This window comes from Lynx rufus, unplaced genomic scaffold, assembly GCF_022079265.1.
Source record: "Lynx rufus isolate CCGP_SWC_20201006 ecotype Redwood Valley unplaced genomic scaffold, mLynRuf1.p SCAF_1, whole genome shotgun sequence".
In the NCBI taxonomy this organism is placed as follows: Eukaryota; Metazoa; Chordata; class Mammalia; order Carnivora; family Felidae; genus Lynx; species Lynx rufus.
Window position 1 is genome coordinate 1,633,083 of NW_025814823.1, and position 23,403 is coordinate 1,656,485.

General features: G+C 38.7%; 1 protein-coding gene across 2 annotated transcripts in view; it reads left to right on the forward strand.

Annotated features, from left to right (window-relative positions):
* IFT88 (intraflagellar transport 88) overlaps positions 1-23,403 on the forward strand; it is a 133,212-nt gene that overhangs the window by 73,924 nt on the left and 35,885 nt on the right. For both annotated transcript variants that reach the window (XM_047077521.1, XM_047077527.1), the window contains 7 exons: positions 1,946-2,132; positions 3,923-4,031; positions 6,570-6,720; positions 7,243-7,358; positions 17,814-17,866; positions 19,407-19,472; positions 22,933-23,039. In XM_047077521.1, coding sequence (XP_046933477.1) covers positions 1,946-2,132; positions 3,923-4,031; positions 6,570-6,720; positions 7,243-7,358; positions 17,814-17,866; positions 19,407-19,472; positions 22,933-23,039 — 789 coding nt within the window. The remainder of the gene's footprint in view (positions 1-1,945; positions 2,133-3,922; positions 4,032-6,569; positions 6,721-7,242; positions 7,359-17,813; positions 17,867-19,406; positions 19,473-22,932; positions 23,040-23,403) is intronic.

The window sequence follows — 23,403 nt, forward strand, 5'->3', positions numbered from 1 at the left end:
GTAGATGGCAGTTTTCCCAGTTTTATGACTGCAAAACATGACTTGCCCTTTATCTAGCCTCTGATAACAATTCCTTACTCCTTCTCTATCCTCCACTACTATGGTTCTAGTGCTTTCCAGATTTTGCCTGCTGCCTAGTCCAAAAGACAAGGTTTTTTATGTTTTGAGTTTTTTATGACAGTAGCACCCCACTTTTAAGTATCAATTTTTATATCAAAGTTCAGAGTCCACACAAATACATGAATATTCATAACAGCATTATTCATAATAAACAAAAGTGGGCGGGCACAATCCAGGTGAATCAACAGTGAATGGATAAACAAAATGTGGCCTATCCATACAATGGGATATTATTCAGCGATGAACAGGAATGAAATACTGATGCGTAGTACAACATGGATGAACCTTGAAAACATTTTGCTAAGCAAAGAAGCCAGACAAAAAAGCCGCATGTTGTACGGTTGTGTTTATTATGAAATGTCCAGAATAAACAAATCCATGGAGGTGGAAACCAGATTAGTGGCTGTCAGGGGCCAGAGCAGGTGGGAGAATGGGGAGTGACTGCTAATGGGTACAGGATATTTTTTGGGGGGGGGGATGATAAAAATGTTGTAGAAATGGATGTTGGTGATGGTGGTACAATTTTTTGAATGTGTAAATGCCTCAAAAATGTACATTTATCTGACCTGTGAATTGTATCTCAGTGTTTTGAAAGTTCATTCGGGGAAGCAGTCACTGTGAGTATCATGGGAGAAGGGATGTGGGAGCTAGAATTTACCCAGTGGTGGGGGAGCTGTGGGTGAAGGTGCAGAGGGGGGTCAGGGGCCTGAGAAGGGATCAGCAGTCAGTGTGTGAGTGGCCCAGCGTGTCCAGCAGCCACATGAAGGGGGAGTTCTTGGAGAGACCTTTGGGAAGCAGTTGCTTCTGCACAACTGCCTCCTCCGTGGGTCCGGAGCCAAGCCCGATCGGGGATCGGGGTCACTGTGCTCAGCAGGGACAGCACAGTTGGGAGGCAGAACCAGATGTGGAGTCAAAATGAGTGAGGACAGGCTGGAACCCACAGGCGTTTCTGCATCAGTCCTGCAACTGATGACCAGAAAAAGACCTTCAGAGAGCAAAAGCTGCTGCTTCGTGTCTGCGTCCCGCATGTCCTACAAGTTCCTTTCAGCCGACTGTGGACAAGAACCATGCAGGGAAGGGGATTCTGGGAAATCTGGTTCCTGGCTTAAGCAAGCCGGCACAGATGCTTCACTATTTAAGGGTTGAGAGGTCTATGTCGCTTAAATGAGTGATGTTAAGGTCCTTTGGCGGAAGACACAGAACTAGAGACTTGCTAGAGATGCCAGACCTAGTAGGTGACGCAACCAATTGGATGGAAGGACGGGAAAGATAGTGGTGCCTTTGTAGCCTGCTCAGGGCTTCAGGTGTGCACAGTACTGCAGCTGTGACGTGAAATCTGGGTGTTCAGAATGGAGCCACTTGGGGCGGCCGGGTGGCCCAGTCTGTTGACCGCCTGACTCTTGATTTTGATTCAGGTCATGATCCCGGAGTGGTGGAATCGAGCCCTGCATTGGGCTCTGCCCTGAGTGTGGAGCCTGCTTAAGATTCCCTGCCTCCTGCCCCCTCCTCATCCTGTACTCACTCTCTCTAAAGCTAAAAACAAATAGACAAAAAAACCATTAATAAAATGGAGCCGCTTACATGTAGTGTTGTTATTCAAACCATGAGACTGTGAAGTCAGTCATTAGAAACTTGGGTAGTTGAAAGAACATGATGATTAAAAATCTTGTAGAATAAGTCTGTCAAGATCAAGATATATAAAATATTTCTGTTTATCGTATTTGTAATCTCAGAAAATCTGTTTATCATGTCTGTAGCCCAGAACAGTCAGTAGAGATATTTGACAAACCCCGAATAATTTGTGTGTGTTTTGTACTTTGTTTAGGAAAATGAATTTGCACAAGCCAGTAGCTATGCAGATTTAGCTGTGAACTCTGATAGATATAATCCCTCAGCTCTGACTAACAAAGGGAATACAGTTTTTGCAAACGGTGATTATGAGAAGGCAGCTGAATTCTACAAAGAGGCTCTAAGAAATGATTCTTCTTGTACTGAAGCACTTTATAATATTGGTAAGTAAACTAGGCAGAATTGCTTTGTTTTTCTCCTTTACAATTTTTTTCTTTCTTTTCTTATTTTAAATTGACTTACAGAGCTCCAGTTCATTAGTGGAGGCGACTGGCTGACTTCCCAAATTCCTACTAATACTGAATATTCAGCTTTTGCCAAACTGATAGGTGGGAAAACAAACAAACACATTTTCTTTATGAGCAGTTTCAAACACAAAAATTGGACAGAAAAATACCCATGTCCCTTACCAACTGTATTTAACACACTTCAACATTTTGTCATATTTACATCAGGTTTGGTTTTTAGCGAACGAAACGTTGTAAGACCCGAAGGCGCATCTTATTCCCTTCCTTGCCTGTCAGGGTCCCCTGAAACGGGTGTCATTCCTTCCTGTTCTTGAGTTTGCAGTGCGACAAACACATGTTGATACAATACTGCTTCTTATCTCTTGGGTTATTAATGAAGTTTCTTTTGAGGTTTTCTTCTCCCTGCATAGCTGTGTTGTGCTGTTTTTGGCTTGCTTGTTTGTTTTGCCTTCTATGTTTCGTGTCGTAAACTTCCCTCAGATGTCTGATGATCCTGGCCTGTCTTCTCGCATTTAGGAGTTTGCAGCTGAAGCTGAGCCGGATCTCTGAGGCCACAAGGGAGACTGATGTGCTGGCACGCTGCCACGGGGCCATCTGCCTGATCTGCGTAGTTGGGGAACTGCCCGCTAGTCAATTGATCCAATTGGATCCTTCCTCCCGGAGAGGAGTCTTTAATCTCCTGCCAGAGGCAAAAGGAAGACCTGGCTGGGTTGGGAGGAATTAGCCATTTTAGATGGAGTCAAGGAGAGTTTAAAGTCATGTTGGAGCAAGGGAGGGTGGGACCGTTCGGGTATTGGGGAAAGAGCAGAGGGAAGTGAATAGCAGAGGCCTTAATGCAGGAGATTTCTTGCCTAGATATTGATTTATTTGCTCTCTTTATAAGTTTTAGGTACTTTTCCTAGTCTGTTGCTTAGCTTTTAATTGGTCATTTGTGTTGTCAAACAGGTTTTCTAATTTTATAGAGTCAAATTTGGCTTTTGGAAAGTTTGTGGCTTCATTTATTTATTGCTTTACAAAGCCCTTCCCTACCCCAAGATTATAAAATCATTTTCCTATATTTTCTTTTCATACGTTTACATCTTTGTTTTTTTCTGTTTAGTTTTTTTTTATTATAAATTTATTGTCAAACTGGTTTCCGTGCAACACCCAATGCTCATCCCAACAGGTGCCCTCCTCGATACCCATCACCCACCCCCCATCAACCCCCAGTTTGTTCTCAGTTTTCAGGAGCCTCTTATGTTTTGGCTCCCTCCCTCTCTAACCATTTTTTTTTCTTCTATTTAGTTTTGAAGTAAGTTTTGGGTGTATTCAAAACAGGAATACATTCACAATAGGAATCTACATGTTTTAATTCACGTGTAGTCGGTTGTCCTGGCTCCATTTCTTACTAGTCCCTTAGTCCCCGTTGAGTTTCAATGCCCATTAATTCTGTAACTGAGTCAGTTTCTGAACTGTGCATTCTGCTGGTCTGTCTACTCCTGTTTCCCTGCCGCACCTTAAAATCACGATAGTGCTCTAGCATGTTTTGGTATCTGCCCAACAACAGTGGAAAAGCCCCTCCCCTGCCTTGTTCTTTTTCAAAAAAATTCCCATCATCTCTCTCTCCTGGATGAATATTTACATATATTTAAAAATGTATCCTGTGACTTTGAGAAAATTACTTACCAGTAATAATGCTTATAGCTTTTCTTTTTCTTCTTTTTAAGGCCTTACCTATAAGAGGCTAAACCGGCTTGATGAAGCTTTGGACTGTTTCCTGAAACTTCATGCAATCCTAAGAAACAGTGCCCAAGTTCTTTACCAGATAGCAAATGTGTATCTTATGTGAAAAACTTGAGGACAGTTGTTAATTCACTCAATTGGTGATCGAGTACCAGTCGTTAAATAACCTTAGCCAATGAGGTAATTGATGAGGATAATATTTTAAATCCTATCGCATTAATATGTGATAAAAATATTATTTGAGTGATACAGCTTTATTTTTTAATTTTAATTCCAGTATTTTACATTTTTATAAAATGTGTATCTTTTTAAATTTTAATTCTATTGTATATAATATAATATAATATAATATAATATAATATAATTACACTAGTGTTATATTAGTTTCAGGTGTACAATATAGTGATTCAACAACTCTATACATTACTCAGTGCTCATCGTGATGAGTATACTCTAATCCCTATCACCTGTTTTACCCATCTCCCCGCCCCCATCTTCTCTCTGGTAACCCTCAGTTTGTTGTCAATAGTTAAGAGTGTGTTTTTTGGTTGATCCTGTTTTAAAAGATCATTTGCATTATAAAAGAAATTATTAAAAGGTTAACACTATTATGTCTTAATTTGGGGGGGGAAATAATTGAAATAGTAATTGAGCACAGATGTTTAGTACACATAAGCTATTCATTGACTGTAGGTTAGATTGTATTAACTCTGAGTCTTGTAGGGTATTTTTGAAGCAGTAACTTACTGTTTAAAAGGAAAATATTATTTATTACTGATTAGTACTGCTGATTGAGTTTGGTTAATTTATCTTCATTATTTTAGCTGACATATAGGCTTAATGAGTATAACTCTCCAAAGGCCTTTACCCTACAAAATTAGCCAGTAGTTTATATGAATTCACTCACTTACTCCGTTCATTCAGTAGTCACTTATTGACTATGTGCTGTGCCACAGTCACAGTATTATGTTTAGAACTCTGTGCCAGTATTATGTTTAGAACTCTGGGGAATGTGGAAAAGTAAAACATTCCTCCCTGGTCAGTTTCTTCTACAACTCCTGGCTCTCTTTAGTTTGTTTGTTTTCTTTTTTCCCTCCTGCCTTTGGTTAGAAAAGCAGAAATTTGTTAATGTTTTTAATGCCTTTGAAACTATTTGAAAAACATTTTAATTTCTCTCCTTATTTTAAAAATAATCTTTCAAAACAACATTTGGGAAGAGTTAAAATCTTATGTAGGTTTTTAAGTTACCATTATCTTGATACAAGTTTGTTTCTTTTTTTTTTTTTTTAATTTTTTTTTCCAACATTTTAATTTATTTTGGGGACAGAGAGAGACAGAGCATGAACAGGGGAGGGGCAGAGAGAGAGGGAGACACAGAATTGGAAACAGGCTCCAGGCTCCGAGCCATCAGCCCAGAGCCTGACGCGGGGCTCGAACTCACGGACCGCGAGATCGTGACCTGGCTGAAGTCGGACGCTTAACCGACTGCGCCACCCAGGCGCCCGTTTCTTTTTTTTTTAATGTTTATTTATTTTTTGAGAGAGAGAGAGCATGAGCAGGGAAGGGGAAGAGAGAGATGGGGACAGAAGATTCAAAGCAGGCTAGGTGCTGACAGAAGCAAGCCCGATGTGGGGCTTGAACTCACAAATGGTGAGATCATGACTGGAGTTAAAGTCAGAGACACTCAACTGACTGAACCACCCAGGCACCCCTCTTGATATAACTTTTATACAGATGTGAGGGAAAAGTATGTTATGAGGTATACCATTAATAATTTTAAGTACTACGTACTCTACTTTTGTTAGAGAGCATAAAACATTTTTTAATAAAAAAGTATTTTTAGAGCAGAGGATTTCATGGTTATTCCTTTCAGCCTCTTTGTTTTGTCCACTTAATCTGTCTGAAATTGCCACCGTCATGATCTGATACTTCCCAGTTCCTGATCAGCTTGGATTCAGTTAAGCAATTGATAATTTTAAGGCTGCTTCAATCATTTGCTTATTTTTATATTTCTTTTATGGTATCACATTTGCCATCATTAAAAACAGAAGCTTCTTTCTCAATAAAACTTTAGATTGGAATATGTTCATTTCATTGAGACATTTAATGTAAAAATAAATAGTAGTCAATAAGTATTGCTGTGAATAAATTATTTGAGTGTATACAAAGGATTTACTAGGCACTTGCTACAAAAAAAGAATACCCTATTTTAGGCTTTTAATCTAATTGGGGAAAACTCAAAGGAAAATACATGGAAACTCTTCCCTTAACATGTTCGACATATTAAGAGAAGTAGAATAATTGAACACAACTTTCAGGCATTTCTGTTAAGGACAAATTTTGGACAGTGCTTCGAATAAAAGAGCAAACTGTTAATTCTACTAGAAATTTGGGAGTTGATCTTAGTGGATACTAATGAAGCAAAAGGAAAAGCAAGGTGTATATGGAGCATGAGTGTTATTTACAGTGCCCCATTTTCATCCCCATCCCTGAGGAAATTCAGAATAAACAGTATTCAGTAGCACATTACTATAGGCTAAGAAATATTTTCATTGTAATGTTGTATTTAGGTTTGCTTATTTATTAATGAATTTAGAAAAATTGTGTTATCCTTAACTAAAACTTTCCAAGATATGAATTAATGGAAGATCCCAATCAAGCTATTGAATGGTTAATGCAACTGATCAGTGTTGTTCCAACTGATTCTAGAGCTCTGTCTAAACTAGGAGAATTATATGATAGTGAAGGAGATAAATCCCAAGCATTTCAGTACTACTATGAGGTAAGTATGATTTTATTTTCCTTTTACTTTTTAGCCTTTTATATATTGTTATAAAGCATTCAGCAGAAAAGAAAACAACAGTCAATAGACCGTTTAGTTTTTAAAATTTAGAAATGCTTACTGGTTTTTAAATGAATGATGATTTAAAATAAAATAAAGCATTTGTGGAATATAAAATTTTTTAATAATTTTAATGCAAAATTAAATTAAAATCACATTCATTTTTCCCTTGAAGCATGATTTTGATCCTTTTTAAAATTCTATTACTTATTTAATTTGATTCAGATCATCTATCAGTACATCGAAAAGCTATTTATAGGTAATTTAAAAATGTATATCAAACATTAAGTGTTCTAAATCTTGTAGTTTCAAAACATAAAGTGCTTATGACCTTATGACAGCTCATGCTTTTTTGTTAAGAAATTTCATATTGGTAAAATAAATCCTTTCAGTAGGCTAAATGTTGAGGTGTAAATTCTACATTGCCACTGATGTTGTATTGTCATGTCCATATTTTTCTAGTCATATAGGTATTTCCCCTCTAACATTGAAGTTATTGAGTGGCTTGGAGCTTATTACATTGACACCCAGTTTTGTGAAAAAGCCATTCAATACTTTGAAAGAGCTTCTCTTATACAGTAAGTAATTATTCTGATTTCATGTTTACTTAAATGTGTTGGGATTTGATTTTATCCCTAGAATTAGAATCTGATAAACATATTACATTCATGAACAAATATTAATGAACATTCATGTATTATTTCCATTAAAAAAATTTTTTTAATGTTTATTTTTGAGGGAGAGAGAGAGGGAGAGACAGAGCATGAGCAGGGCAGGGGCAGAGAGAGAGGGAAACACAGAATCCGAAGCAGGCTCCAGGTTCTGAGCTGTCAGCACAGAGCTTGACATGGGGCTCAAACCCATGGACTATGAGATGATGACCTGAGCCAAAGTTGGACACTTAACAAACTGAGACACCTAGGCACCCCATTATTTCCATTTTCTTGAATGAAGTTCCATTTTATTTGGTCCTTATTGTGTTAAATATATTACCTTTTTATGCAAAAGTTTAAAAAAATACTTTCCTTGAGTTATTTTGCTCTGTGTATTTTTCTTACATTTCAACAAACAAGTATTATTTCTTTATCAATTAGAAAATCACTGACTCGGTTGTAGGACAAGGTTTCATTTCTGAAAGAGTCCTAATAGAAATAAATTGTGTTGTTTCCAATTTATAATCAATTCACATTGTATATTACAAATTAAACTTTTTTTTTCTTTTTAGAACATGCAACTCTTTTTTTTTTTAATGTTTATTTATGTTTGAGAGAGGAAAGACAGAGCATGAGCAGGGGAGGAGCAGAGAGAGAGGGAGACACAGAATCTGAAGGAGGCTCCAGGCTCTGAGCCGTCAGCACACAGCCCAACACAGGGCTCGAACCCACGAACCGTGGGATCATGACCTGAGCTGAAATTGAGAGTCAGACACTTAGCCAGCTGAGCCACCCAGCTGGTGGCCCCAAAACCTTTAAATTTTTTTTTTAAATAAAGTAGGAGTCAGCAACTACCCACTACCACCCATTGTCTGTTTTTTATGGCCTGAGAGCTAAGACTGGTTTTATGCCTTGTTAAATGGTTTAGAAAATAAGAGTACTTGTGTCATGTGGAAAAATAAAGAATTATGGATAAATTAAGACATTTTCAGATAAACAAAAGCTGAGGGAGCTTATTATCAGTACACCTACCCAATGAAAAATGCTAAAGGGAGTCCTTTAGTCTGAAATGAAAAGATGCTAGACGGTAACTCCAAGACCTAAGAAAAAATTAAAGAAGACTTGTAAAGGTAACTTCATAGGTAAATATAAAAGTACAACACTTTGTACTTTTGGTTTGGCTTATAACCTCTCTTTTCCCTATATGATTTAAAAGGCAAATACATAAAAGAAAGAATGCACAGAAAAGGAATGATGGGAACCAAAATAGTACACTATAAAAAATCAACTAAATACCAATAAAGGGCAGTAATGGAGGAATTGAGGAACTAAAAACATGTAATACACAGAACAAATAGCTAAATGGAAGAAACAATCATTCTATATCAGTAATAACAAATAGAAATATATTAAACTTTTCCAGTAAAAGAAAAAGATTGACAGATTGAATAAGAAAATCAGTATCCATCAGTAAACTACCTACAAGATACTGAATAAACCCACAATTAGAAGAAGAAAGGAAATTATAAAGATTGTATCAGAGGGGTACCTGGGTGGCTCAGTTGATTAAGCATCTGACTTCAGCTCAGGTCATGATCTCACAGTTCGTGGGTTCCGACCTCACATCAGGCTCTAGGCTGACAGTGTGGAGCCTGCCTGGGATCCTCTGTCTCTCTCTTTTCTCTGCCTCTTTCCCTCTTATGTACACACACACACACTCTCTCTCTCTGTCTCTGTCTCTGTCTCTGTCTCTCTCTCTCTCTCAAAAATAAATAAGTAAATATGTCTTTAAAATAAATATTCCAACAAAGTTGGAGTGCCTGGGTGGCTCAGTCAGTTAAATGTCTGACTCATGATCTTGGCTCAGGTCTTGATCTCACAGTTGTGAGTTTGAGCCCCATGTTGCACTTTGTGTTGGGCTGTGCACTGGGCATAAAGCCCACTTAAGAAAAAAAAATCCAACAAAGAAAATCCCCAGACTAGATAGTGTCACTGGTGAATTCTACTGAGATGGTTGATTTTATGTGTCAACATGACTGGCCACTGGCTGCCCAAATTATTTCTAGGTGTGTCTGTAAGAGTGTTTCCAGATGAGACTAACATTTGCAATAGACTCAGTAAAGCAGATTGCCCAGCTCACTCTAATATTCACATGGAATCTCAAAGGGATCTCGAATAACCAGAACAATTTGAAGAAGAAGAAAGTTAGAGTTATCATACCTTCTGATTTCAAAATTTGCTACAAAGCTGCAGTAGTCAAAACAATATGGTAATTGATATAAAGACGGACGTACAGATGAATGGAATCTAGAACTCAGAAATAAGCCCTTGTGTATATAGTAAGTTGATTTTCAACAAAGGTGCCAAGACCATTCGATGAAGAAAGGACAGTCTTTTCAACAAAAGGTGCTCAGAAACATATCCTCTTGGAAAGGAATGAAGTTGAACCCTTACCTTACACTGTATGTAACTTAATTCAAGGGCACCTGGGTGGCTCGGTTGGTTAGTGTCCACCTCTTGATTTTAGCCCAGGCCATGATCTCAGGGTTGTGGGATTGAGCCCTGTGTCAGGCTCCAAGCTCAGCATGAAGATTCTCTCCCTCTGCCCCTCTCCTCTGCCTGGGTGTGCCCCCTCTCTCTAAAATTAAAACAAAACAAAATTTTAAATGGATCAAAGACCTAAATATAAGGCCTAAAAGTATGAATCTCAGGAGGAAAATCTTTATGCCATTGGATTTGACAATGGTTTCTTAGATGTGACACCAAAAGCACAGACAATAAAAGAAAAAAATAGATACACTAGACTCATCAAAATTTAAAACTTTTTTACATCAAAAAGCTCTATCTACTGGCACAAAAACAGACACTCAGATCAATGGAATAGAATAGAGACACCAGAAATGGACCCACAAACGTATGGCCAACTCATGTTCGACGAAGGAGGAAAGAACATCCAATGGAATAAAGACAGTCTCTTCAGCAAGTGGTGCTGGGAAAACTGGACAGCGACGGGCAGGAGAATGAACCTGGACCACTTTCTTACACCATCCATGAAAATAAACTCAAAATGGATGAAAGATCTAAATGTAAGATAGGAAGTCATCAAAATCTTCAAGGGGAAAGCAGGCAAAAACCTCTTTGACCTTGGCCACAGCAACTTCTTACTCGACACATCTCCAGAGGCAAGGGAAACAAAAGCAAAAATAAACTCTCGGGACTTCATCAAGATAAAAAGCTTCTGCATAGCGAAGGTAACAGTCAGCAAAACTAAAAAGCAACCAATGGAATGGGAGAAGATATTTGCAAATGACATCAGATAAAGGGTTAGTATCCAAAATCTATAAAGAACTTACCAAACTCAACACTGAAAAAACAAATAATCCAGTGAAGAAATGGGCAAAAGACATGAATAGATACTTCTCCAAAGAAGACATCCAGATGGCCAACTGACACATGAAAAAAATGCTCAACATCACTCAGCTTCAGGGAAATACAAATCAAAACCACAATGAGATACCACTTCGCACCTGTCAGAATGGCTAACATTAACAACTTAGGCAATAGCAGATGTTGGTGAGGATGCAGAGAAAGAGGATCTCTTTTGCATTGTTGGTGGGAACGCAAGCTGGTGCAGCCACTCTGGAAAACAGTATGGAGGTTCCTCAAAAAATTAAAAATAGAACTATCCTACGATGCAGCAATTGCACTGCTAGGCATTTATCCACGGGATACAGGTGTGCTGTTTCGAAGGGACACATGCACCCCAGTGTTTATAGCAGCACTATCAACAATAGCCAGAGTATGGGAAGAGCCCGAATGTCCATTGATGGATGGATGGATAAAGAAGATGTGGTATATATACACAATGGAGTATTACTCGGCAACCAAAAAGAATGAAATCTTGCCATTTGCAACTACATGGATGGAACTAGAGGGTATTATGCTAAGGAAAATTAGAGAAAGAGTAATATCATATGACTTCACTCATATGAGGACTTTCAGATACAAACTGGATGAACATAAGGGAAGGGAAGCAAAAATAATATAAAAACAGGGAGGGGAACAAAACATAAGAGACTCTTAAATAAGGAGAACAAACTGAGGGTTACTGGAGGGGTGGTGGGAGGGGGGATGGGCTAAATGGGTAAGGGGCATTAAGGAATCTATTCCTGAAATCATTGTTGCACTATATGCTAACTTGGATGTAAATTTTAAGAATAAGTTAAAAAACAAAAGACTCTATCAACAGAATGAAAAGACAGCCCACATATTTGCAAGTCTATATCTGATAAGGGGCTATATCTAGAATATATGAATAACTTCTATGACCCAATAACAACAACAACAAAAACAATTTAAAAATAGGCAAGGGATTTGAATAGACATTTCTCCAAAGTAGGTATACAGATAGATGATCAATAAGCACATGAAAGTATGTTCGACATCATTAGTCATTAGGAAAATGCAAATCAAAATCACAATGAGACACCACAGCTTTTAGGGTAGCTGTTATATTTGAAAACAGCAACAACAAAATAATAAGTGGTGGGGTGGTTGAGTACCTGGAGAAATTGTAACCCTGTGCATTGTTGGTGGAAATGTAAAATGGTGTTTTATGGAAAACCATCTCGTGGTTCCTCAGAAGGCTAAACTTAGAATTACCATGTGATGCAACAATTCTACTCTTAAATATATACAAAGGAATTAAAAGCTGAGACTCAAACAGATACTGGTACATTCATTAACATGTCATTTTTCACAATGGCCAAAGAGTGTCAGCAACCCAAGTGCCCATCACTGATGAATGACAGGCAACAAAATGTGGTTGTATATATGCAGTGGGGTATTCCACCATGGAAAGGAACAGCATTGTGACACATGCTGCAACATGAAAGGACCTGGAAAACATACCAAGTGAAAGAACCCAGACACAGAAGAGCAAATATGGTGTGATCCCACTTGTATGAAGTGTCTAGAACGGGCAAATTCATAGAGACAGATAGTATATTAGAGGTTACTAGAGTTTGGGGGGAGAAATGAAGTTATTGCTTAATGATTGTGGGGTTTCTGTTCGGCTAATGAAAAAGATTTTGAAATAGTGGTGATGATTGTACAACTTTCTGAATGTAATTAATGCCACTGAGTTGTATATTTTAGTCATAATTTTTAAAAATTAATAATGTGATGGGGTGCCTGCATGGCTCAGTTGGTTGAGCATCTGACTCTTGGTTTCGGCTCAGGTCATGATCTCACGGTTGATGAGTTCAAGCCCCACATTCGGCTCTGTGCTGACAGCATGGAGCCTACTTAGGATTCTCTCTCTCCCTCTGTCTCTGCCCCTCCCCTTCTTGCTCTCTCTCTCTCAAAATAAATAAATAAACTAAAAAAATTAATGAGACATACCAAAAACCTTTGAATTTTACACTTTATATGAGTGGATTGTATGTTACGTGAATTATATTTTAATAAAACTATAAAAAGAGGATACCTACTATATGATTTCATTCATGTAAAGTTCAAAACCAGTCTAGATCAGTATTCAAAAGTCAGGATAATAGTTGCCTGTATTAGATAAAGGAGGTAATGTTGAGGGTGTAAAGGAGGCTTCTAGGGTGTTTGCAACATTCTGTCTCTTGAACTGTAGGATAATTACATGAGTGTTCATTTTATATCAGTTTATTGAGCTGTATAGTTATGTTTTATGTGTCTTTCCATATGTGTTATACTTCACAATAAAAGATTTAAAAATTAAAGAAAAAAGACAGTGTGAGCAAAGAAAGACAATACAGCCCTACCCCTGGGGGAGCCATTTGGAGATGTAGGGGGAGGGGCATATTTTAGGGTCATGATGATAGGGAGGCACTGCGAGCATTAGGTAAGCAGCCACCAGTGACGGTAAACATTCAGTAATGCATAGAGGACCTGTACAGTGAACGGTCCCATCCTAAACGCCAACAGTACCGTCACCAAATGCTGCATTAGAACATGTTATAGGAAAACAGGGAGGGGGACAAAAACATAAGAGACTCTGAAAAATAGAGAACAAACAGAGTGTTACTGGAGGGGTTGTGGGAGGGGGCGTGGGCTAAATGGGTAAGGGGCATTAAGGAATCTACTCCTGAAATCATTGTGGCACTAGATGCTAACTTAGATGTAACTTAAAAAAATAAATTAAATAAAAATTTTTTAAAAAGATACAATGGAAATGTTTCTTATTTATTTATTTTTTTTAAACGTTTATTTATTTTTGAGACAGAGAGAGACAGAGCATGAACGGAAGAGGGTCAGAGAGAGAGGGAGACACAGAATCTGAAACACGCTCCAGGCTCTGAGCGGTCAGCACAGAGCCCGACGCGGGGCTCGAACTCCCGGACCGCGAGATCATGACCTGAGCCAAATTCGGATGCTTAACCGACTGAGCCACCCAGGCGTCCCGGGAAATCTTTTATAAACTATAAAGATCCATGCGAATAAATACTTTTCTAAAATGAAAAAAAAAACAACAACATGTTAATAGTGGGGCACCTGGGGGGTTCAGTCAGTGAAGCGTCTGACTGCGGCTCAGGTCATGATCTCATGGTTTGTGAGTTTGAGCCCTTGGTCAGGCTCCGTGCTAGCAGCTCAGAGCCTGGAGCCTGCTTCCCATTCTGTGTCTTCCTCTCTCTCTGCCCCTCCCCCACTCATGTTTGTTCTCTCTCTCTGTCTCTCAAAAATAAATTAAAATGTTAAAAAAAAATTTTTTTTTTTAAAGAACATGTTAATAGTATGATTTTGTTCCTGAGATTTAATCTTAAAGTTCTGAAGTCTTTTCTCTGGGGCCATTCAGTGTATTCAGAGAAACATCCTCAGATCTGCGTCAGGAGTATAAGCCTGGGCTGCTGCCCACCTGGCAGGGACTGGGCTGAGGATCTCAGTGTCCAGAAGCAGACTCTTGGCCTCATCCTGCAGTCCTCAGTCCAGCACCTCGAACCAGCCGAGCCCCCCTGGCCGGGAGCCTTCCTGAGCGGCTCCTGAGGGTGAGGGGTTATTACCTGGCTGCACGGGGTGAGGGGGCCCCACTGCTTCTCAGTCACGTTTCCAGTCTGTTTTCCTTTTTATAGTTTCATGCTTTACTGCTCCTTCCTCAGTGCCGGTGATCCCAGTTCTTGAACACTTCTGGTGATTTGCAGGGAAGATCTGAGCGCCTCTCATCAGTATGCTGTTGGCAAGCACTTGAGTTTTACCTTTCTTTGCCCTCCTGAAGTCAGTTTCCATTTTTTTTTTAGTCCATCATCCATCATTTGTATATGGTTTTATATGGTTTGAGTTTGATCTGACATAGAGTTTATCTTTCTTATTCTCCTTTGCTTGGGGAGGATAATTTCCAGAAAAGACATTGTGCATTAAGAGATTTTTTTTAATTTTTTAATGTTTGTTTATTTCTGAGACAGAGAGAGACAGAGCATGAGTGTGGGAGGGGCAGAGAGAGAGGGAGACCCAGAATCCGAAGCAGGCTCCAGGCTCCGAGCTGTCAGCACAGACCCCGATGCGGGGCTCGAACTCCCGGACCGTGAGATCATGACCTGAGCCGAAGTCGGACGCTCAACCGACTGAGCCACCCAGGCGCCCCTGTGCAATAAAAGATTTTTAACTGTGCCATCTTTAATGCAGAAATCATGACTCTCAGATGGTGCTTACTTATTCCATGTGTGGAGATAATAATTCTTCTCTGAGACAGTTTTCAAACTGCATTCCTCATTGCTTTCTGGACGTGTGACATAAGGGATTTATTCAGGATATTATGCTGGTAAATAACTATCGGGACAATAACCTTAGGCATAGGATGCCCGTGTCTCAGTTTCTTTTCCTTAAAGGTGAACACATAGAATGAATTCCTACCCGAGGCCACTTCCAGTTCTGAAGTTCCATGATTCTATAAAGCCAAGTCATTACAGATTTAAAATACGTAAAACCTTTAGTTTGTTAATACTGTGCTAGGCAATTTATAACCAATTTGCTGGTTTGGAGGTGGTGTTATTCTAAATCACTATGTCTTAAATGTGCTGCCTGTAAATAGTAGTATTTTTCTCTGAGGATTGAGGAGAGGAGTAGGCATCCACTCAAGAAATAAACTTGGCTTACTACTTATAAACTAGGTTCTGATGGTAAGACAGATAAAAGAGACAAACCAAAACAATTAGGCTTGTTTGCTTTTGTGCAAAACTATCCTGTCCTGTATTAATAGTGTCTGGGCTCTCTCCGGTTCCTAAAACTATCAGTACGAACGTGGCAGCTTAATTCTGAAGATTAATAAATTTATCTCATGTCCTAAAGACATGAGACTGCATTTCTCATACATGAAAGCTTCTCGACTATTATAATGCATAAAATCTTTTGCTGATCGTCTACATCAAATCAGTGCCCAATTATGTATGCTAATGGAAACAAGCAATGTCACAGATCATCTGTAGTTATGATCCACTAGAATTAGTAATCCAGAATATTACCTAATACCTTATTAACATTAAGTCACTGAGCCCTGTTCTTCCTCTTTACTGGGCTACTTTAGTGGTTGAAAATAATTACTCCATTTTCCACATGAGGATGCACACACATTCATGCACGCACTACGTAGCAGCTGCTCTGGTGGCTGTTTTTTCAATTTCCCAGTAGGGGGCATTCATGAAATAAGGCTTTCCTGAAGAAGAGAAGAGAAGTGGTTATAATAATCACTAATGTTTATTATTTAGATACATTGTGCTACCTAATCCTCACAACTGATTTATGACATGGGTGCTGTTATCCTTCCCACTTTGTAGATGAGTAAACATGGGCACAAATTTAAGTAACTTACCAAGTTAACAGAATGAATAGTGTACCAAACTAAAAATCATAATCCCAACCTTTCAGGAAATTATAAAGACATATACTTAAATATGTTAATGATGAATGATCACCCAGCATATATCAGGCATCATGCCAGGTCCTGGGAACACAAAAGACTCTGCTGCCCTCAGGAATTTATAGTTTAATAAGGTATTCAGAAACATAAATAAGACTACAGTATAGTAAATGCAGTGCCAAAGAGATTCTAGGATGTTAGAAGAGTCCACAGAACAATCTAATATGGTCTGGCAGGGAAGTGGGTCATGAGGTTGGGATGAGCCTCCAAGTGGAGGTGACGGTGTGTGCAAAGATCAGAAGTCTAGAAAATGCAGTGAATGCAAAGGACTCTGTCCTCCCGTTTGGATTTGCTGTAGCATGAAATGTTGGGCAGCTCCCCATGGAAGTGGAGTTGGTGAGGTAGCAAATGGCTAACAGTGGATGAACTGGATTAGGACCTCGGAGTTACCTTGCAGTTGGAGGGGAGGTGATGCATTTTAAAGAGGGAAGTAATGTAGTTAGATATGTGTTTTCTTTAGATCAAAGTGGATGGCTTTGTAGGGAGTGGATTTGAGGTTAAGTAGCTTGTCCAAGTAGTAGGGCTGTGACCCTGATCTAATAAGACTCCAGAGCTGGTAGGTGTGCCATCAAATTGAGTGGGAATGAGGCTGTCTCTGAGGCCATCAGGTAAATAGAAGGAAGAGTCTAAAAAGAAATGAGAAGCACGTTCAATTATTCCCTAGTCTTTCATTTCTTCAAATCTTATTTTCCTAGGTATTTGTAACAGTAGTCTTTAGAAATCCTGGTCGTTATTATTTATTTTATAACAGAAATTTGGAGCACCTGGGTGGCTCAGTCGGTTAAGCGTCCGATTCAGCTCAGGTCATGATCTTACACAGTTGGTGAGTTCGAGCCCAGCTCGAGGGGCAAAGAGAGGGAGACAGAGGATCCAAAGCGGGCTCTGCTGACAGAACACAGAGCTGCCTGCCCTCCGCTGCTTGCCCTCTCTCAAAAGTAAACATTTTTTAAGAAAAGAAATCCTTTTCTTTTTAAGAGGAAAAAAAGAATGAATATAGTTCTTTTTTACTCTACCTTTAGTTGAAGCCTAATTGTTCAAACACAAGGTCAACAATTGCCTCATGGGTACAAACTTCGCAAGCCTAAATTTCTAAGTCTTAGGTACTAAGCCAAAGTATAACATTATGGCAAAGGTAATGATAATGTTTAAAATAGATCACAGTGGTCTTTAGCCAAACAGGTTAAGTGGTTCACATAAAATCTAAATAAAGGTGTGAACCAGATTGAAGGACTCTTAAATTTTCTAATATACATATGATAGGTAATAATGAAGGAAATTGTATATATGCTACTTTCAATAATAAAGATCTAATTGGAGGTCAAAAAGTATTTGGAAAAATGTGTTTGAAAGATAGTACAGATATGTAGCTTTATGAAACTGATCATCTCAGGTTATTTTTGTTTCATCTCTGATTTCATATAATTTTGTTTCTTTTATAGGCCTACACAAGTGAAATGGCAGCTGATGGTGGCTAGTTGTTTTAGAAGAAGTGGTAAATGCTTTAACTTCATTCATTTTTTATATATTTTGCTTCTTTTAGGTAATTATGCATAGAACTGTGTTCCAACCACATGTTTGTTTATTAAAACAGTAACTTTTGCTGACTAACATATTGGAAGCTTCACTACTACCCACAGAAAAAAAGTCATGCTTACAAAATGGGTCTTGGTCGTGTATTCCGTCCCCACTATTAACAGATTCGTTATTTTTCAAAGTTAACATGTAATCATTGGGGATGTTAAGTCACAGAAAAGTAGGCATTCTATACCCAGTAGTTTATGTTTCCATTTTCCGTTCACCTAATTCTGAGCAGCCTGTGTGCCGTGCCAAATTTATGAGACTGTCTCACACCTGACAAGGCTGAAGAAGGCCCAGAACTGCGACAACTGGAGCTGTATTTTTTTATACCAAATGCTACTCGGTATCTTCATTTGCATTTTCAGTTAACTTTTTATTACATCATGTACTGCTGACGCTTGTCCTGAAGTGTTGGACTCACCGTGAAGTGAATGATATTGTTGACTCTTATCAGATATTAGGTAATGAGATGGCCACAAATGATCCAGGAAAATAAATTTCTCAATCCAGGGGGAGCACAGATCGTGACAGTGTTAACGATGTTGTCATCGTGTCTTGTAGGAGGTTTCTTTCTTTATGAGCTCCTCTAGAATGGCATCAGGATATGTACACAGGAGTCCTAAAATCATTTAGATCATTGATCTTTGCCGTTACTCTATTTCCTGGGGAACATACAACATAACCATATATTATACATTTTATGTGTATCAGCATGCGTTCTGAATTACCAATGTTCATTTCCTTGTCGGTCACATGTAAAACGTACATATGTGAGAGGTATTCTGAGTGATTTGAGATAGAAACTTTCTTGTGTTAACTGAAATACTATTTAGAAGAGAAGCTGACGTTTATTGAGAGCTGCTGGGTGCTTCCTGTCTGTTACATCAAATTCATACCACACGTTTGGGAGGGTCAGCATGGCTGGCCCTCGTGCATAGTGGGGCCTGTTGAGACTCATCACTTGTTTACCGACATTTTAGCAAAGATCTTTGATCCCAAATTATTTTTCCAATTCTTTGTTGCTGTGAAGCTAAATTATTGTATTATAAAACAAAATGCTTTCTATAAATTTTTGAATGTTTCAAAATAAAAACTACCGAGAAAGGTTATTTTTCATCTTTTCCAACTAAGTGAATGACATTGAAATTAATGTTAGCTTACCACTTAGATTATTTTTAAAATTGTCAATTGTTCTTCTGAACTAATTTAATTTTTTCGGAAATTGAATAGATCTTAATTTTTTACAACAATGTATTTTAAGCAGTAGAACTAAGTTTCAACCATCACCTGTTTACTCTCGCTCTCTTTTTCAAATTTCTTTTATCTGTACATTTTCTTCCAGAAGTTATATTAAGAATGGTTTGTATATGCTTGTGGCAAACATGGAAGTCTTCTTAATGTTATTAATTTTTACAATCTGTGAGTATGTTTTTTTCTCTTTTTCCTATTTATAGGTAACTACCAAAAAGCATTGGATACTTACAAGGATATTCACAGAAAATTTCCAGAAAATGTTGAATGTGAGTTTACATTTTATAACTTTAAAACTATAGGTTCTAACTCTTTGTTGCCTTATGTGTAATAATTATCTTTGCTATGGTAATTGCATAGATAGCTACCAGCCTATACTTTGTGACACATGTTTATACATGTGGTTATAGGATCAGAAAATTTGACTCTGCGAGTACATTTTATAGAATTTAGTCTTTGATGGATTTAAATATACCACTGGGTTCTCTTCAGTAGTAAACAGATCTGTATGTCAAAGTTTTATGAAATTTGAAAAATAAATTTTGGTTTATCATTGATTTGTTAAAGCTCATACTGTGGTATTTATAGAAAAGGCATTTTTAACTCTTCAGTTAGTATGCAACTTTTTGAGCTTGAAAAATACTTTGAGTTTATGAAAATAGAATGGTCATCTTGCTGATATGGATAGCAAATGAATTTTAATGTTACTTTAAGTTTAAAAGATTATGTTGATATTTTGCTTATTTTCCTTTTGTGAAGTTAGCTTTGTAGAAAATACTCATTTATTTCTCCATCTTGTTGCACAGTGGGTTTGATGTAACCTAAAGCAATAATGTGAAGTATTAATGGGAGTACCAACAACAAAATCATGATCAAGAAAAACACAAAATAACCATATTCACATGCCACACACTGCCACTGAACAGTATTTGGCCCTGAATAGCCTTGCAGCTAAAAGAAAGAGAAAAATGTAATCAGTTATATAATCTTTGCTATTTACAAGGAAACAAAAAATAATTCCTTGGGAAGAAGAAAACGTTTTCCAACTCTTCATTTATGTTGCGTAGCAGAGAGAGACAGTAGGTCATTGAAAGCCGTGGCGGCTCCTTGCTTTTGTGACATCCCCTCAGAAAATAAAATAACATGTTTGAAAAGACTTTTTAATTTTGTCCTTCAGTGACAGTGAACACTAAACAATACATTTCAGTTCAGTAAGACAAATCTGTTCTGTGTCAAGCTTTCCAGTGGCCCCGCCTGAGCCAGGGATGAGACGTACTACACGTTCCTTCATTAATATTTTTCTCCATTTGGCTTTTGTGAAAGGTCAACAGCACAGGGCTTGGAATTAATGGCCTTTGGTGGCAGCTTCGGAGCAAGGGCTTCTCTAATGCCAATCAGAAGCAGATCTGTTAACTGACAAATGCCACCGGGACACAGGCTACGTGCAATTACTTGTAAAACTTTAAAAAGCACAGATTTCTAGCCCAACCTACAGAGATTCTCCTTTAGGTTCTCAGTGGACCCGGATAGCTTTCATTTCCTGTTTCTTTTTTTAAAAAGCTTTTTATGGGAATCTTAATCTCAGTCACTTTAGGAAGCTTGGTGATTGAGAGATTGAGTGAGAGGTAACAGTACCATCTTGTTGTGAAAACGAAGAAGCCCAAACAGGCTGCTGGGCAGATGGTTCCCCTCCTTGGCACCACTGACATTTGGGAGCAGATAATTCTGTATTGTGGGAGGCCACCCCATGGGTTGTAGAACGTTGTAGCAGCTTCCCTGGCCTCTACCCACCAGACGCTCGTAGCACGTCCACTGCCTCCTTACGAAAAGCAGAATGTCTCCAGACCGTGACAGGTGTCCCCTGGGGGACAGGATCGCTGCCGGTTGGGAACCACTGCTGAAGTCATGGCACCTGTGCACTGGACTAGGAGAGGGACAATCTCTAAGCAAGTCCAGATTTCTTTCTTCTTTTTTTTTTTTTAAGTTTATTGACTTATTTTGAGAGAGAGAGGGAGAGAGCACGCACGCAGAGGAGGAGCAGAGAGAGAGAGAGAGAGAGAGAGAGAGAATCCCAAGCAGGCTCTGTGCTGTCAGCAGGGAGCCTGATGCTGGGCTCGACCTCAAGAACCATGAGATCATGACCTGAGCTGAAATCAAGAGTCAGATGCTCAACTGACTGAGCCCAGGCACCCCCAAATTACTTTCTTTATTGAGAATTTAAGACTCGCTCTAAGGGGTGCCTGGCTGGCTCAGTTGGTGGAGCATGTGACTCTTGATCTCTGGGCTGTGAGTTTGAGCCCCATGTTGGGTGTAGAGATTACTTAAAAAATGAAATCTTAAAAAAAAAAAAAAGATTCACTCTAAAAATTAAATCTATGCCATTAGGGAATGTTCAGGATGCTTTTGGCCTGTATAATTTTCAAGACAAATATAATTAATAGTCTGCCTTAGGGGCATCTGGGTGGCTCGGTCGGTTAAGCGTCCGACTTCGGCTCAGGTCATGATCTCACGGTCCGTGAGTTCGAGCCCCGTGTCAGGCTCTGTGCTGACAGATCAGAGCCTGGGGCCTGCTGCAGATTCTGTGTCTCCCTCTCTCTCTGCCCCTCCCCTGTTCATGCTCTGTCTCTCTCTGTCTCAAAAATAAATAAACGTTAAAAAAAAAAAAGTCTGCCTTAATCTGCCTTAACTAGAGCTATAGAAAAAACATTTGCACCCATGTACTATCTCATTTTGAGCACAGTAGTTTTCTGATAAACCCAGCAGGATAATACATTCTTAAAATATATTCTTCAGTTATCAAAAATAACTCTAAAGAGTTCAGAGAACATCCACCAAAAACAGTGACTTTTATTTCACATTAAATATTCATTCCTAAGGGGTACCTGGGTGACTCAGTCGATTAAGCATCCGACTTTGGCTCAGGTCATGATCTTAAGGTTTGTGTGGTCAAGCTCTGTGTCGGGCTCTGTGCTGACAGTTCAAAGCCTGGAGCCTGCTTCAGATTCTGTTTCTCCTTCTCTCTCTGTGCTCCTTCCCCACTCACACTCTGCCTGTCTCTGTCTGTCAAAGATAAATAAATGTTAAAAAAAAATTTTTTTAAATATTCCTAAACCATTCTTTCTGAGGATAGGTAGGTAAGAGAAATAATTAAGCATTATTTGTACAATATATGTAAATTACCTCCTTATTGTGAATTATTAAGAAAAATGTACACATAGGCAATTTATATAATAACATGTGATATTTTAAATTATTTTAGTACTACTCCTTTTGCAACATTTTAGTGGTCATGAATTGCTGACTTATTTACAAATTCTTAGGGAGGATGCTACAGTGTTGGTAATATAGCACTATCGATGTGGCCGAAAGACAGATGAAAACTCCTAGGAAGAGAAAGACAAAAAACAAAATATCTAATAGATCGGTAGTCATAAGTAGAGGAAAGGAAAAGCAGATAAGGAAATAAAGAGTATGGGAAGGGCCCTAAATGTAGATCATGTGGTCTGTCCTGAGGGCAGGACAGGTGGAGAGAGTCCTCCCTGTAGGTCCTCTTTCAGGGAAGTCCCGTTCTCTTAGGGCCAGTGAGTACGAAGTGTAGGTTAATTTTGGATGAAAACAAATACTGTTTGTGAGCATCATTCCTCCTTGTGTCCCAAAAGACGGGTTCATTGATTTCTTATACTTTCAACCCTGCATTAATATTTTTCTACATCTGTTTTTACAATTTAGGTCTGCGCTTCTTGGTTCGTCTCTGCACAGATATTGGATTAAAAGAAGTTCAAGAATATGCAACAAAACTTAAGAGATTGGAAAAAATGAAAGAAATAAGGGAACAGGTATCACATATGGGCCAAAATCTACTGTCTGTTAATTTTCTTTTTTTTAATTTTTTTTTTCAACGTTTATTTATTTTTGGGACAGAGAGAGACAGAGCATGAACGGGGGAAGGGCAGAGAGAGAGGGAGACACAGAATCGGAAACAGGCTCCAGGCTCTGAGCCATCAGCCCAGAGCCTGACGCGGGGCTCGAACTCACGGACCGCGAGATCGTGACCTGGCTGAAGTCGGACGCTTAACCGACTGCGCCACCCAGGCGCCCCTGTCTGTTAATTTTCAAAATGTCAGCCTTCTGTAGCTCAAATGAGTGACGCTGGGTTCTTCTATCAGTAAAAAAAAAAGTTGAAATTTTTTTCTGCTATGA